Below are 17,830 nucleotides of genomic sequence, written 5' to 3' on the forward strand. Positions count from 1 at the left end.
CCTTTTCCTGAGAGGGCTCTAGTTGTATTAAAATACTTTAAAACCTTAATTCTTTTCCAGAAAAGTACACATACACACATACTGTACAATAGATCTTTTCCCATGGGTGCTGGGATACAGGAGCCTGGGTGGGGGTTCCTAAGCAAAATGAGTGGGAGGGTAAGTATGTTTAAGGGTGGTCAGAGTGATTTGCAGGCCCCTTTAGGTAGATGCTGGCAGCAGTATGATGGGCTAAGTCTGTCCTGGTAGGATTTCTTTTCTTTCTTTTTTCAAACATTGTATTTATTTTAATATAATTTTATTTTATTTTTTAATAAAGAAATTCAGTTTTTTTTCCTTAAGTACACACAGTTGTATGAATTGCCTGTATACAAAGTAACCGGGGCTTGACAACTCAATAGACAGGTTTCATTTATAATTAGGACTTTTATTTTGATAGTAAATATCTCTAAAATGCTAGGCACTTGTTTATCCTTTAAAGCATAATTTCCCCCTTCCCCATTTTGTAAAGTAATATTAATTATTACAGAGTATGTTGTACTTAAAGTAGGAAAATTATAATAAAAATATATATGTATTTAAGATATACAAAGTGATGTTTTGATATGTATATATGTATATGACAGGGCTGTCTGCTGTCACCCTATTTGTTTAATCTATACACTGAGCACATTATGAGAAATGCCGGGCTGGATGAGTTACAGTCTGGAATCAAGATAGGTGAGAGAAACATCAACAGCCTCAGATATGCAGATGATCCCACTCTAATGGCAGAAAGCAAAGAGGAACTAAAGAACCTCTTGATAAGGGTGAAGGAGGAGAGTGAAAGAGCCAGCTTAAAACTAAGTATTTAAAAAAACTAAGATCATGGCATCTGGCCCCATTACTTCATGGCAGATAGAGGGGGGAAAGGTGGAAGTAGTGACAGATTTCCTCCTGGGCTCCAAAATCACTATGGATGGTGACTGCAGCCATGAAATCAGAAGACGGTTGCTTCTTGGCAGGAAAGCTATGACATACCTAGACAGTGTGCTGAAAAGCAGAGACATTACTGACAAAAGTCCGTATAGTCGAGGCTATGGTCTTCCCAGTGGTCATGTACAGTTGTGAGAGCTGGACTGTAGAGAAGACAGAGCACTGAAGAATTGACACCTTCGAACTGTGATGCTGGAGAAGATTCCTGAGAGTCCCTTGGACAGCAAGGAGATCAAACCAGTCAATCTTAAGGGAAATCAACCCTGAATACTTGCTGGAAGGACTGATGCTAAAGTTGAAACTCCAGTATTTTGGTCATCTGATGAGAACAGCTGACTCATTGGAAAAGTCCCTGATGCTGGAAAAGATTGAGGGCAGAAGGAGAAGAGGGTGTCAGAGGATGAGATGGCTGCATGGCATCACCAATGCAATGGACGTGAACTTGGGCAAATTTCAGAAGATGGTGAGGGACAGAGTGGCCTGTTGTGTTGCAGTCCATGGGGTAGCAAAGAGTCTGACACGGCTGGGCGACTGAACAACAGCAGCAACAACATATGTGTATAAATAGTGAAATGATTACTGGAGTGGAGCTAATTAATATATCTTCTCACATAGTTACCTTTTTTGTGATGAGAGCATCTGAAATCTCCTCTCAGTAAATGTCCAGGGTTCAGTATTATTAACTGTAGTTCTCATACTGCACATTAGATCTCTAGACTTACTCATCCTACATAACTGCATCTTTGTATCCTTTGACCAATATCTCCACATTTCTCCCACCTCCCTACTCTTGATAGCCACCCTTCTACTCTTTGCTTCTGTATATTTGACTTTTTTAGCTTCTACATATCAGTGAGATCATGTGCTGTTTTTTCTTTCTCTGTCTGAATTATTTCACTTAGCATAATGTCCTCTAGGTTCATCCATATTTTTGCACATGGTAGAATGTCCTTATTTTTAAAGGCTTAATAATATTCCATTGCAAATGTATACCATAGTTTCTTTATCCATTCCTCCACTCCAGACATTTAGTTTGTTTTCATGTGTTGACTATTGTGAATAATGCTGCAATGAATATGAGGTATTTCAGGTTACTGACTTCATTTCCTTTGGATATACACCCGGAAGAGGGATTGCTGGATCATACGGATAGGTTTCTTGGGCATTTAGCAGATAATGGTGATGAGGGTGGCCAGGACTGTGGTGATGACAAGAGGTATCTCTCTGGAAGAGAGATGAATGGATGATTATTCAGAGGAAGTAGGCCCAGCCAGGCCACTCAAGGAGGGCAGGTGGTTTTTGCCCTTTGTTGTTGCCTTCTGGAGGCTCCCTCTGGCCATGCTGACGGTTACAGTCTATATCACTGGCTTCTTGGGAAGTGTGGGGGTGGAAACAGGCAGGGAAGCAGGGGATTGTACTTCCTTCCAGAACTTCTAGGACCCCCAGGTCATTGTGTGCACCAGTTGGAGCTAGAAACTCAAGAGCAGCTGCCTATCAGCTTTCTCTGTGCACAGTGCTCAGTCGCTCAGCTGTGTCCAACTCTTCGCAATCCCATGGACTGTATCCCACCAGGCTCCTCTGTCCATGGAATTTCCCAGGAAAGAATATTGGAGTGGATTGCCATTTCCTTCTCCAGGGGATCTTCCCAACCCAGGGATCGAACCTGCGTCTCCTGCACTGGCAGGCAGATTCTTTACCACTCAGCCCTCTGGGGAGCCCCTATCAGATTGCTCTTGTGTATTCTTGATTATTTTCTTCTTTTGAATTATTTTACCTTGGTCATTTCCAAGAGCTCTTTTCTGCTTTGTTTCACAGAGCTCATTTTTCTTTTAATGCAGTAGCTCCTTAAATTTATTGATGATACCTAAGAACAAGTTTAATTTGGTTTTAAGTTCTTTTTCCTTTGGTCATTTTTCTGTCTTTCTTGTCTTGATGTCCTCTTTTATGTTGTGAGCTTTCTTCACCTTTCCTCTGTTGTACAGTCGTATTTAAGAGCAAGGCGATTGAAACTCTAATAAGAACTTTTTACATATAGATGGGACTTGTTGAGAAGCAGGTTCTCTCTCTGGGTGAGCTGAGAGGGAACTGACCTTAAAGGAGAGTGATGACAATGCCCACCTGAGCGAGGCTGGACTCTCTCCACTAACACGCACATGCTGTTACACCAGCTGTCTTGGCTCTCAGCAGCAAATCCATGGCATTTCTGTAGAGGTACCTTGTGCCCCTTTTAAGATTTTGTCTGGAGAGATGCCCTAACCACAGCAATTTGGCACTGGCATGCTGTGGAGGAGTCTTACACAGTGTTAGATGTATAAGGCAAACTGTGATGATAGAGATAATAAATCTTCTGATGGTGTCCACAACCTTTTATTTAATAGGTTCAAAGATAAAGAAGCTGGTATATCCACCTGGTTTCATGGGATTTGCTGCCTCTCTTTATTATCCACAACAAGCCATTGTATTTGTCCAGGTAAGTTTTATCAGTAAGCTTGCATGTCCCTTGTTCTTGCTCATGTATGTATGGGTTTACTGCTTCATTTAACTTTATTTTGCAGACTTTATAGCACCAGAGTAAAATTTCTTTGCACATATAGATTTAAATGGTTTTGTAGCAAATTTAAATGGTTTTCTCCTCAGTTCTGGCCCTCCTTTCAATGTCAGTATTCAGAGAAGACAAGCTAATTTGAGTATTAATCAAAGAAAATTTAATATACCTTTTTTGCATAATTACATGGAAGCCTAGAGACTCAAATTCCAGAGTTGGTGTTTACAGATCATTCTCAGGTTGGGCGTACCTGGTCATAGCCTGCCCTCCCTGGCATTGTAGGCATGGGCCTTGTGCTCTGGCCCTCTGCGCCTTCCCCCTCATCTGGTGCCAGCCTCACTTTCCTTGCTGGGGACTTCAGGGAGTGCAGTTTGCTCTGTTGGGAATGCCCTTTTTAGGGCTGTCAGTTGGCTGATCCTTTCTTACCCTTGAGGCCTCAGCTTGATGGCATCCTGGCAGGTAGAACATAGTGGCCAAGACACGAGTACAGCTGATGCCTTCATCAGCTCAAGCTGCCATGACAAAATACCAAGCCTGTGAGACCTAAATAATAGAAATTTATTTTCTCACAGTTCTGAAGGCTGGAAGCCCAAGAGCAAGGTGTGAGCAGGGTTGGTTTCTCCTGAGGCCTCTCTCCTTGACTTGCAGATGGCCACCTTCTCCGTGTCCTCGTGTAGCCTTGTCACTGTATACACACTTTCTTGATGTGTCATCCTTGTCTTATAATGACACCAGTGGATTAGAGCTCCACCCTTATGACTTCACTTGACCTTAATTACCTCTTTAAAGGCCCTTTCTCCAAACAGTAACATTGTGGGTTAGGGCTTCAACACATGAGTTTTGGGGGACACAGTTCAGTCCGTAACAGCTGGACCAGCAGTTCTCAGACTGTAGTCCCTGGATCAGTGGGATCAGGATCACCTGGGAACTTATTAGAAATGCAGGTTTTCAGGCCCCAACCCAGACCTGTTGACTCAGACACTGAGAGTTAGGGCCAGCAGTCTGTGTTTTAGCAGGCCCTCTGTAGGGTTTTTGCAAGCCCATAATATTTGAGAACCACTGATAAAGACTAGACTCCCTCAGGGCAGTGGTGTCTGGACTCTGAGGGACTGTACACATGAAATCCCTTGGAAAACTGGCAAGAACGAGGCCGACTTAAAGTTTTGAGATCCTAAGTAGCTTTTGGAGATGGGGATTCATTTGCTAGAACTGCCATATCACACTGACTGGTTTCTAGGAAGAAGAGCAGTGCCATCACCAGAACTAGTTCCTGAAGCTCTGAGCCAGTCCGTCCAGACACTGTGCCCCCTGGAGTCCTTACAATATCATCAAGTCTAGATTCCTGGATGGTGCTCCAGTTGTAGGTGGGAGCCCAGTGGATCCAGCTGTGGGAAATTGTTGGCTTTGGTGGCAAATACCAGTACAATCTTTATAACATGGGTTTGGCGTTGTTTATAGCAGTCCTGGAGGCAGTTACTGATCCTCTGTCTGCTTCAGTCCCAGCTCTGGAACAGTGAATCATGTCTGCCTGCCCTAGATCACAAAAATAATCAAACATCATCTCAGTCTGTTATGGTTTAAATAGTAAATTGGCTGGTGGTTGAGAAGCATATGTAGTAGCCCTCTGAGTAGAGGTCTTTTTTTTAATCTTCCATGCCACAGCATGCATTGCAAAAGAATTTTTTGTATTCACAACCAAGATAGTAGCCTACAAATCTGAGTTGTATTCTAATTTATTTTTAAAGTCAGTGGGAAGGAGTTTTGTCTTTTTTTTTGTACCTAGAGTAAGCCAGAACAAAACAATTAACTGTTTTCACTAGATATAAAACATTAGTGATCTGTTTGGAATGATGAAAAAGTTCTGAAAATAGTGGTGGTGATGGTCACATAACATTGTGAATGTAATTACCACTGAATTATACACCTAGAAGTGGTTAAAATGGTAAATTTTATATTATGTGTATTTTGCACAATAAAACAAAACAAACATCAGTGATCAAAAGAGAATTAGTTCCTATTTCACAGTTTCTTTTCTACTTCCTCTTTTTTTCCCTCCTAATGAATGCCATGACCTTGGACAAGCCACTTAATCACTTTTAAAGTTTTGTTTTCTGTTCAGTAGTGTTTGAAGAATAGTATTGTCAGAAAACTCTGAAAGTGATGGGTGAATATTATTTTTCTCTCAGAAATTTAAAACACCGAGAACAGTGCCATACTGATAGTAAATGCTTGTTACATCTACCAATGAGTCTGAGAATCATATCATATCATATTTTAAGAACAGTTGGCACAACTGGAAGAATATAACTTGTAAGAAACCAGTATGTTGCAGCCAAAGGCTGGATTTACTAGCATTGTGACCTTGGATGAGTCATTTGGCCTCTGAATATATCCTAATAATCTTTGCCTACTTACCATATAGGATTGTTATATAGAATAGAGATAAATCATGTGAATGTGCTTGGTAAAGTAAAATGGTATATAGAGACAAATGATTATAAAAATTCGGAAGAGAATAATAACTGCTTTCAAAAAATCAAAGTAGTTTCATGTAGAAGACTAATCAATATTGTCATAAATAGGACCAATGAATGCAAATTATTGGAAGTTTCTTTTTAAGAAAGCTGAATATTTTTTTAAAAAGTTTCCAGTAATTGAAGTCAGCAGGCCAAAGGTGGATCAGCACCTTTTAAGGTAGGGAGCTCACTTACCCCAAAATGTTCTCTGACCCTGGACCCTACCTTTCTGCATGTTGTAGAAAGGATTTTGGAGCAGACAGCAAAAGTCCTATAGAAATTCAAAGACTTTTATGTTTTGAGGGATCTGGGAAGACTGACTGTCTTTACTGGGCTCACTTGTTTTTTTACCTAGCCCCTAAAATGAATGAATGATTTTCATCTTGAGTTTCAGACTTGGTTGGCTGTTACGTGCTAGATGTGATAGGTAGAAGCCTTCTTTCTTATCTGATTTTTTAGGAATTTCTTATATCAGCATTTTTTCCCTTGAAATTGTGAAAGGTTGAAATATGCACCTATAATTTATGGCACATTATTTTAAACAGTAGCTATACATGGGCAAACTATTTTTTCTTCTTACCCCATCATTCTTGCTATCTTTTATTTGCTTACATTATATAGTTTTAATGTGTATGTTCAATCAAGATTCCTGTGGTAGTTGTCTACTTAAATACACTTCTTTTGGAAATGGGACAAAAGAAAGCAATAAATTCTCTTCCTTACCACTTCATATATGAAATAGCAAGGATCTTTTATATTTTATTTCAAGGTCAGTGGAGAGAAATTGTATGACTGGGGTTTACGAGGATACATTGTCGTAGAAGATTTGTGGAAGGAGAACTTTCAAAAGGTGAGAAAGATCTTTTTCATTATCTTCCTTTCAGTTTAAATGTGTGGTTTCTCTCAGGTTTTATAAAATTCTTAATAACCCTGTTGCTTGCTCCTGCTTTTTGTGTTTGTGTTTCCTTATGCCTGTGGCTCAGATTCTTCTTGGGTGGCCTTTATTGGAGGAGCAATAGAACTTCTATGCATTTAATTGTTTTTAGCCGGGCTGAATATAAGAGGTGATCATAGAATGCATTCCACTTCAGTCTTAGACCATAATTTCCGCTCTGTGTATTTACAATTTGTTCAGAGTGTTGCATATTATCTGAAAGTTTTATCAGAACTAGAATAGATGGAAACAGGGTATGTTCCCAGCAGAAGATGAATAGCCGAGACTTCTCCTCTTGCTATTTCACTCATCATAGGCTCCATTCTTTGCTTTATCAGTACTGTATCTGTTCATCCCCTAGCCTCTGGGCCCAGTTAAGGGCATATGGGGGCCCAGCCACCAGTTACAGGCCACTCTACTGACTCATAGGCGAGCATCAGAGGGGAAGATGTTGTGGAATTATAAGGACATGCTATTTTTTTGTCTCTTCTCACAGCCACTTAGCTGATAAATGTTGCCCATGTTTGCTGGAACGTTCTCTCTGCTCTGATAAGGAAGAGTAAGTGTAGAACAAGGCATCATGTCTTCTCTGAGCACTCAGAGGCACAGCTCAATGAGGAAGAATTAGGGTTCTTCTTATTAACATACCTTATCATAGAAGACTTGATTCTGGTCATCTCAAATCAAAGTACTCTTTTAAAAAAATATAAATACCTATCTCAAAGTCCAGGATTTTGAACTTGAACTTGAAAGTAACATTGTGGAATAAATTATAAGCCTTTCTCATTAGTTACATAAATACTCTTCCGGTGAAATCTTAAGACTAGATTTTGTACTGGTGATTTCTAAAGGAGTTAACCTCTATTGAGCCTGTTTAAAACCAGCTAGCTCTTGAGTAGGAAGTTGTATATTAATATCAAGTGCCCTTTGGCAATCCATTTTAAAGAATAAACACTCATAGTTTTATTTTCATTTCTCTGACATTTTCTTTGGAAGCTTTCTTTCCTGTTTAAAAAATTCCTTAAGTCCACACTGAGTTTAATATGAGAAAGGAAGTAGACTGTCAGGAAAGCTATACACACACAGCCTTAGAAAGAAATGTGGAAAATGAAACTCCACCTCAGTTAGGTGTGCTCGCTGTGGTATCAGTACAGAACTAATGCACACAAAAGCCATGGTGAGGGAGGGTTGTCCCCTGGGAGTCTGAGCGTTCACTGTGGTGTCAGGCAGACACGTGCTCACCAACTGGACTGTGGTTGGAATGCAAGCTGAACAGGCCAGCACTTTATGGCTGTTTGAAAACGCTGGATATGGGGAGTGAGGTAGTAAAGATGCCTAATTAGTCTGAGGTTGGTCTATATATCTTCTCTGGTCTCCTGTCTGTGCCCTTGCCCTCTTGAGCATCACTGAGAGTTCCACTCATTTACTCTCAAGCACAATTCTCCTGACAGCTATCTGTCGTGACTAGAAGCTAATAAAATGGATATTGACAATTTAAACATTTAGCACAAGTTCTAAGTGAAAAATATCAGAAGGCCCTATTAATTCAAGATTTGATGTACTTAGATTTGGGGAATTATTTTTGATAGTGAAATGCTTTTGTTTTTTATTGATTTCCCTGCCCCCCGCCTTGTTGGACTTTGTGGGTTTCAGTATTTTTTGTTTGTTTTTTCTTTACTAATGAGAGTAAAGATTTAAGCTACCCTGGAACAGGAATCTTTTGGAGCTCAGGAACTCTTTGAAAGGAATTGGGGAACACTTCGTGGAGGAGATTTTTGTTTGTTTCTTAGCATGTTTAGAAATTGGTTTTCAAGTCAAGCTTTAATTACCAGTCTCAAATTCAGCGCAGTCTGATTCATAATTGTTTGTACTACAATCATGTAACAGATATACATACTTTTGGTTGTAAATAGTCAAAAGAAATTTGTGGCCATTGTGTTTAAAATGGAGCCCTGAAATTTTAAGTGGTATGAATGATGGTTCAGTTCTTAATTATTTCCCATGGAGCTGTATTGCTCGCAAAAACCCTAAGGAAGTCTGTGGCATTTTTTGGTCCGCCACATCCCTTTTCCCTTTTAGGAGTTAATTCTAAATATTTGCAGTGAGTCTTCTACCAATGAAATTTGAATGAGGTGATCTTTCAGTTCTGTGATTGGTTGGTGAAGAGGAATTAATCTGCTTCAGCTAAAATGAATTCTTTGCTTTGGCAGAACTGTGAAGCAAAGATGGGTGTGTCCAGAAATATTGTCATCATAGTGGGTCAGGGTTTTTTCCTTTTTTGAGATAAAAGAATATATAAAATATATGTACAATAACTGTGTATATGTTTATTTACAGTTTAAAATCCAACAATACAGTGACCATTCATATACCAACCAACCATCCATCTTTAAAAATAGGAAATTACCAATGTCTTTCAACTTCTTCCTGTGCCCCTCTGTCTACCCAGAGAGAACCACTATCCAGAATTTTGAAGTTTTTATTCCTTTGTTAGTCTTTAAACTTTTCTTGTAGTTTAACCTAAACACTGTAGTTCAGCTTGCCTGTTTTTTGCCTTTTAACGTAACTATATCAGATACACATGTAAATAAATATATAGTTTGTCTAGATGGAGTCTTACTCTGTGTATTATTTTGCAAGTTGTTTTGTTCCCTAAGCATTATGTTTATGGGCTGTGTATGGCCGTAGTTTATTAATTTATACTGCTATAGAATATTTCTTTATGGGAAAATCCCATGTTGATGGCTAGTTGGGTGGTTTTCAGTATATTGTTGCACACACAGCTGTGAGCATATTTTTGTACATGTGTCTATTAAGAGTCTTTCTAGGCTGAGATTCCTGGTTCATAGGGTCTGCACATCAATTTTACTAGATGACAAGTTTTCTATTTTTGCCAGTCTGGTGCTTTTGAAGTAGTTTTTCACTGTGGGGTGTGTGTATGTGTGGCTTTGTTTTGTTCCCCAATTTTTGTTTTGAAAAAAAAAAAATTCAGAACTGCAAAACAGTTGCAGGAATAGTATAATGAATATACCCTTCACTTAGATTCACCAGTTACCATTTTGCTACATTTGCTTTGTCTGTCTTTTTACACATGCTTGGGCACTCACACATGTGTATTTTATTTTTCTGAACCATTTGAGACTTATAGATATGGTGCTTTCTACCCGTATCTAAGTCAGTATGTATTTCCAAAGAATATGGTCATTTACTGATAGAATCACAATACCATTATCATGCTCAGGAAAGTTGACATTTCTTTGTTTACATAGACATTATCTAATATGCAGTCCATAGTCAGATTTCCTTAGTTGCCCCAATAATGTACTTTCTTGCAACTATTAATAGCTTTGTCACCTAAGTGTCTATCCCTGTCTCTTTAGTCTTGCCCACTATTATTTCTGACTTGATATTTCTTTTAAGGCTTTTTTCCCCTTCTAAGTCACTTTTAATCTACAGTTTCTCCTTCCATCCTCTTATTTTCCTTACACTGTATCTGTTAAAAGAACCTGGCATGTTGGACCTGTAGTTTCCAACAGTTTGGGTTTTACTGATTACACACCTAGGTGCAGTTGAAAGTGTTCCTCTCTTCTCTACGTTTCCTGAAGATTGGCTGCTGGGTCCACAGGCTGCCTAATCAAATTTGTGTTAGTCCAGTTGGCAAGGCCATAGGTCTATGCAGGCACCTATGTTTTTGCTTCACTTTACCAGTTTGGTGTTAGTGGCTGTTGAGGATCAATACCTAGACTCACTGATTCACTGGGAGTTGGAAAATGGTGATATTCTATTTCTGTCATTTCATTTTCACATGATAGCTAGAGCACTTGAATAAAGAACTCTTTCCCCTCATAAACTAGTTAGTTATAGGAAAGACAAGATAAATGCTCAGCTTTTTCTCTTGGATTTGTCTGGCTTTCAGAATAATAAATTTGTTCCCTCACATCCTTAGAATGTCTCCAACTAGTTTTTTTTTTTTTTTTTAACAATCATTTTGAATTTGTCGATTTAAACATATTTGGGTTTGAATGCTTTGTAATTCTTATCCTTGTTGGAGTTCAGGTTGCTCATTTTGGCTGGTAGAAGCTGGCTCTGTGTCTTTCTGATGTGATGCAAGAACTCTGCAATAGTTTTCTGGCTGGCTGGCATGTCACAGTGGTCTCAGAATTTCTCTTTGTTGTTTTGGTGTACATTCCTTTGATTACGAATGAGGTTGAACATCTTTTCACATGTTTATTGGTTTCTTCTTGAAATGCCCCTTCATGTCTTTTGGCATTTTTTATGTGGGTCATTAGTTCCTTTCTTAATGATTGATGTAAAAGGCTTCATTTTTTCCTAGATACTAATATTGTGGTCACATGTTTGCAGATGTCTTCTCCCGGTTTGAGGCTAGTCTTTTCAGTTTTGATGTCTTTTGATGATGATCAGGAGTTCTTAATATAGTTGATTCACAGATCGTTTCCATTAAAGTTTTCACGCTTTGACTCTAGGCACTTAATAAAAGCAGGAAACTATTCATTGATTGTTCATTGCTAATCTGAAACCCCTTCAGAATAGTCCCAGCCCAAAGGCTGAGTTTCAGAGATGGAGGCCCATGGTGGGTGGCAGGCCCCAGGGTCACAGATGGCCCTTTTGGAATTGTCTTCTAAATTAACCAAACACAGCAATGTGTTTCAGTAAAAGTCATGTTTAATTTTCAGTAGGTTTTAAAAACTTGTGACAATTTACTATCAAAGAATTATAAAATGACTGTTAAAGACCAACAATAACTAAAAGCCAAGAACTTAATACTTCTTTGAAGGGCAGGAAAATATAAAGAAATATAAACCTGTTACTAATGTGAAAACTGAGCAGAATTTCTAATGCTGAGCTTTTAATAGTTGTATTCAAGCCTTTGCTAGCTCAGCAGGAAAATAAAAGGGAAACAGTGGCCACCATCCTGAGTAAATCCTGTTTTCTCTTCCTCCATTCAAAATTCCTCAGCTTTCTAAACACACTCAAGTTTAGCTGTAAGTGATATGATTTTAAAATGATCATCTCTGAAATAAGGCAGTCACAGGAGAAATACTGTTTGAGTTCACTTACATGAAGTATCTAAAACAGTCAGATTTATAGAAGCAGAGGGTGAGGGGAAAATGGGGAGTTGCTATTTAATGGGTATAAAATTTCAGTTATACAAGATGGATAATTCTAGAGATCTGCTGTACAGCATAGTGCCTGTAGTTAGCATTACAATATTGTACACTTGAAAATTTGTCAGGAGAGCAGATCTCATATTAAGTGTTCTTACCACAATAAAATAAAAATAAGGACAATATAGTGGCTTTTCCGTAAAGCTAAATTTATTCTGAATTTCTGCCCATTCTAGTTTTTGTTATTAAAATGCTAAGAAATAAAGGTACTAGGTAATGATTTTCTTTTGTTCTTTAAAAACAATATTACTTAGCAAAATAAAAAATAAGAAATCCTGAAAGAAAAAGTCTCTCCTTTTTTTGAAAGACATACACTTTTGATATCAGAAAACGTAGATAAGGCACAATGCCACGTGACCTGGTAGCCAAGAGAGTAGACTCCATAGTGGACACGCCAGGCTCTTCTCCAACTCTCCCCGCACCCCCACCTCTTACAATCCTTGAGTGAGTGAAAGTGGCTCAGTTGAGTCCGACTCTTTGCAATGCCGTGGACTATACAGTCCATGGAATTCTCCAGGCCAGAAGACCAGAGTGGGTAGTCTTTCCCTTCTCCAGGGGATTGTCCCAACTGAGGCATCGAACCTAGGTCTCCTGCATTGCAGGTGGACTCTTTACCAGCTGAGCCACCAGGGAACCTTGGGAAATTGTTCTCGTGCTCTGGTAAATGGGGGTTGTTTTGAGGATTCAGTGGGTTTATCCATGTCAGAAGCAGAGAAAATGGACCAACTTTAGACGTGGTAGCCATGATAGATGTCATGTGACATCTGCACGGGAGAAGGTAACATCTCCTGATGGAAAATGGAGCCATAGAGCTTATTATACTCATTAGTCAAAAGTCCTTGTATCTGTTTTAGTTTAATATTTGCTGCCGTAACAAACGACCACAACTTTACTGACTGAGATGAATGCAAATCTATTTTCTTAGACTCTGTAGGTTAGACGTCCGGTGCTAAATCAAGTTGTCCTTGATTCCTGCATTCCTTTCTGGAGGTTCCAGGGGAGAATCCACTTCCTGCTCATTCAGGTTGTTGACAGAATTCAGTTTCTTGGCGGTTATAGGGTCAAGGTCTGCTTTGCTGGCTGTCAGCTGAGGGCAGTTCTCAGCCTCTAGAGGCTGCAGCATTCCTCGTCTCCCAGCCCTCATCTTCCGTCTTCAAAGCCAGCCTCTGCAGATGAGCCCTGTTCATGTCCTATTTCTTTGACCCTGTCTTCTGTTCTCTTACGCTATAGGGACCCATGTGATTCAATTGGGCCAACCTAGATAATCCAAGATAATCTCCCTATCGTAAGGTCAGCTGGTTTGCAACCTTAACTCCAGTGCCACTGTAATTCTCCTTTGCCATGTACAATAGCACAGTCACAGGTTCCAGCATTAGGATGCAAACACCTCTGGGGGGCCATTATTCTGCCTACCACACCCAGTGAATTGGAATTTCATTGGGGTTTTGACAGGTCATTTTTCCTTACCTTTTATTTCCTCATTGAAAAAGTTAAGTGACCTACCACATAGGATATGGGACATTTATGGAGTACTTGCTGGGAGCTTGGCCCTGGGTGCTAAACTCTTTGCTCAGGAAGAGTCTGTGAAGCAGGTTCTATTATTTGTTGTTCAGTCACTCAGTCATGTTCGACTCTTTGTGACCCCATGGACTGCAGCATGCCAGGCTTCCCTGTCCTTCACCATCTTCCAGAGTTTGCTCAAACTCATGTCCATTGAAATGGTGATGCCATCCAACCATCTCATCCTGTGTCATCTCCTTCTCCTTTTGCCTTCAATCTTTCCCAGCATCAGGGTCTTTTCCATTGAGTCAGCTCTGCATCAGGTGGCCAACGTATTGGAGCTTCGGCTTCAGCATCCATCCTTGCAATGAATATTCAGGATTGATTTCCCTTAGGGTTGACTGGTTTGATCACCTTGCTGGCCAAGGGACTCTCAAGAGTCTTCTCCAACACCACAGTTCAAAACCATCAATTCTTTGGCACTCAGCATTCTTGATGGTCCAACTCTTATATCCATACATGATTTCTGGAAAAACCATAACTTTGATTATATGGACCTTTGTTAGCAAAGTCATGTCTCTGCTTTTAATATGCTCTCTAGGTTTGTCATAGCTTTTCTTCCAAGAAGCAAGCATCTTTTAATTTGATGGCTGCAGTCACTCTCTGCAGTGATTTTGGAGTCCAAGAAAATAAAGTCTGCCACTGTTTCCATTTTTTCCCCATCTATTTGCCATGAAGTGATGTGACCAGATACCATGATCTTAGTTTTTTGAACATTGAGTTTTAAGCCAGCTGTTATTATCCCCATGTTATAACTGAGGAAACTGCATTTTGGAGAAGTTAAGTAATTGATCAAAATGATTCAGCTAGTGAAGGGCTCAGACATTTCAGTGGGTTACTATACCTTAAAGGTTTAGCTACAAATACCCCTTCATATGGCAATACATATTAATTAGAAATAAATATTTTGATTAATTCCTGTAGCCCATAGCAGTTAATATGGCAGACACCAGCTATGGACTACATGAAGTGTAGCTGATCCACACTGAGGTGTGCTATAAGGGCAAATTCACACCAAATTTAGAAGACAAGGTCTAAATTAAAAAGATTGTAAACTGTCTCAGGATTTTAATATTGATTGATGTTATATTGATTACGTGTTGCAATAATAGTATAATATTTTTTAGATGTGTTGGGTTAAAATGCATTAATCACTTAAAAAGAACAGTGAAACCCAATATGTATTAAAATTAGATTATAAGGAGAATGGTTGCATTGTAAAATATTTTAAATAAAACTGGAGATGCAAAAAAAATTGATTTCTGGCTTGTGCTAAGTCACAAACTGTCTTTTGAAGTCAGAATATTGTTTTTGCTGAAATCATGATGATTTCTGCCAAGAGAGATCTGATTTGTAATAGCGTGGATGGGCTCACTATTTCATTAGTGAGATATTTGACTGTCATGTTTTATTATACTATAAGTAATATGTAATCAAACAAGAAAAATTTCCTAGCAACCGAGTTGTTTTCTTCAACCAGAAGAATGTTTTTATGTGCTCATTTTCTTAATGTCCAAAAGATTAAAAAGCTTATGAACTTAGCAGTTTATATTTTTGAGATCGAGTTGCTGGCAAATACCCATAGTTGAATATATAAGATGTCACTGAAAGTACTTGGCAAGCATTATATTAAGATAATTCAGACCTGAAATACATTTAACTAGGTAGAGAACCACATGATTTTTTATGATACACCCAGTTGGACATGCTTATCTCACTTATCTTCAGAAGCTTGTTTTTATCTCTTCATTAATTACATGCCCAAACTTTTTTTAAACACTCATCAGATTTATAGGTTCTACCTCATTCCATTTGTTTATTCAACAAATGTTTGAATGCTCTGTGCTAAGAGGTCCTAGGGATATTGTGCCCTTGTGAAACATATATTAGTGAAGGATTCAAATATGAATGAAAGAATTCCACAGATCAGGAAGTGCATGGGTGCTATGAATGTGAATAAAGATTCTCATCTGAATAGAAGGGCAGAGGGCAGAAGAAAGCCTTGATCTGAAGGACCAATAGCATTTAGCCAGGTAAAAATTGGGAGTGACCAGTCTAGGTCAAAGGATTTGTTTTGTAAAGGTCTTATCCCAGGAAGGAGCTTGGCAAGTTGGAAGAGCAACAGCAAGAAGGCCTCTGGTGTGTGCGTGACTGTGTGAGAAAGAGGCTCTGGAGGAATAGAGTAAGACACACAGATACTGAGTCCTGTAGATTCAGAGCAGCAAGTGGACCTGGATATTGTATGTTGATCCACCAAGCAGTACATCTTGCTTTATTCCCCAGAACTCCATCATCAAGTGGTTGTGGTCTGTAGATACAGTGGTCATATAATTTGTCATCCAAAACAGGATACCCTCGAGAGTGAAAGGGGACACTTATTAATTATACTGAAACAGCGGGTATAAACCAGTATGGATAACTTGAGCAAACCAGAATGTATGATCACTGTGCTTAGAGACAGGTTCTTAGCCCCTACAGTAAGCCTGACGTTGCCTAAAAACTATGCTCTGAAATTATAGGGTTTGGCGTTTGTTCCTGCTTTTTCACTTTCCCCTTCCTTCACTCATGGGTAACTCTGAGAGAAGGTCCCTAGGAGAACCTGCACCAAGTTGCCCACAGAATTACAGCCCCATTTTCACCCAAATGCAGCCCAGTGTTTTTTAGACTGCCACTCATGGGAGCTCAGTTCCTTGACGTACATCAGGTCTTATTAATGTGTTTTCAGAATTACAGTCTTAAGAACCTATGAGAAAGAAAGTAAGGTCTTAAACATGTAGCCCATGAATTTTTCCCTCTAGAACCTTTCCTTCATCACTTCTCATGGATGACATGACCTAATTATATGTTCTCAGATGACAGCCAGGCAGGATGGGTGTGGTCTGATTATAACCTCTTTCAGAATAAACATGTTTTGTGATTTGACCCCTACAGTGAACGATATACAGAGTAGAGGACCTACAGGAAGTATTACCATATGTGTAAAACCTTTTTTTTTTTTAATGTTCCAATCATAGTGACTATTCTTTTTTTTTTTCTCTAAATTTTACCGCAGTTTAGTTGATTTACAATATTGTTTTAGTTTCAGGTATACAGCAAAGTGATTCAGTAACCTTCCTTAACAAGGACAATAACATAAAGTAGTGAAGAAATCTTTTCACTGTTTATTGGATGTTTTATCGAATCAGCTGTTGGCCAAATCTGTGTAGTGAGGATTAATGGAGTTTTATTTCCTCCTCTCCTCTGGGCCCGAGTCAGTTTCTACAACAGGGCCCTCAGGGAGCCCTAGTAATACCTTTAGTTTATGGAGACATGGGTCACTTTGCATCAGATAATATTCAATTAGGGAAGATGGGCACTTTGAAACAGTGCACTATTTCTTTAGAGGTTTTACTATTTCTTTTCAAACCGCATTAACATTCTTACTTTTTGTCTTACAAGTCAGGAAATGTGAAGAACTCACCTGGAAATAAGTAGAATACTCCATGCTCTTCCCATTTTAATCAGGTAAAGAACAAAAAAAATTTGTGGTTATTTTTAGCATTATTAGCACCAATTGAAATGACTTGTCTTTAATTAATTAATTATAGCCATTTAAACTTTGTGTGGTGGAAACATAAGGGCCAGGATGATATTTCATTTCATCTTTAATTTCTGGGCCTAAGTGCTACGACTTCTTTAATTGTGTTTGTTCTGAGAAGTACCTGGGTTTTTTAGACAAGCTAGAACTCGACAGTTGTGATTTGTCCACAAACCTATTTCAGACAATCATTTCTTAAGCTTATTTTTTTCAGACAGCATTTCACTGTAGTCAGCACACTTGTATTCACCTAATAATCATTCAATAAACATTTGCTGAATGCATGACTTTGGTAGAGACGCTCGAGATTATATGGAATAAGTGACATAGGGAATTCACAGGTGTAATTTTCTTTCCTTAAAGATTGAGTAACTTGAGGCTGGGCTTCCCAGGTGGCTCAGTGGTAGAGAATACACCTGCCAATGCAGAAGATGCAGGAGACGTGGGTTCAGACCCTGGGTTGGGAATATCCCCTGGAGGAGGAAATAGCAACCCACTCCAATATTCTTCCCTGGAAATCCCATGGACAGAGGAGCC

At 39.1% G+C, this 17,830-nt stretch overlaps 1 protein-coding gene across 1 annotated transcript in view; it reads left to right on the forward strand.

Moving 5' to 3' along the window:
* The window catches only part of APOO (apolipoprotein O), a 50,256-nt gene extending 33,036 nt beyond the window's left edge, over positions 1-17,220 (forward strand). Inside the window, exons 6-8 of the mRNA XM_055565572.1 lie at positions 3,354-3,445; positions 6,806-6,886; positions 17,155-17,220. Coding sequence (XP_055421547.1) covers positions 3,354-3,445; positions 6,806-6,886; positions 17,155-17,190 — 209 coding nt within the window. The 3' untranslated portion in view covers positions 17,191-17,220. The remainder of the gene's footprint in view (positions 1-3,353; positions 3,446-6,805; positions 6,887-17,154) is intronic.
* The last annotated feature ends 610 nt before the right edge of the window (positions 17,221-17,830 follow it).

The sequence above is a fragment of the Bubalus kerabau genome, chromosome X (assembly GCF_029407905.1).
Source record: "Bubalus kerabau isolate K-KA32 ecotype Philippines breed swamp buffalo chromosome X, PCC_UOA_SB_1v2, whole genome shotgun sequence".
In the NCBI taxonomy this organism is placed as follows: domain Eukaryota; kingdom Metazoa; phylum Chordata; class Mammalia; order Artiodactyla; family Bovidae; genus Bubalus; species Bubalus kerabau.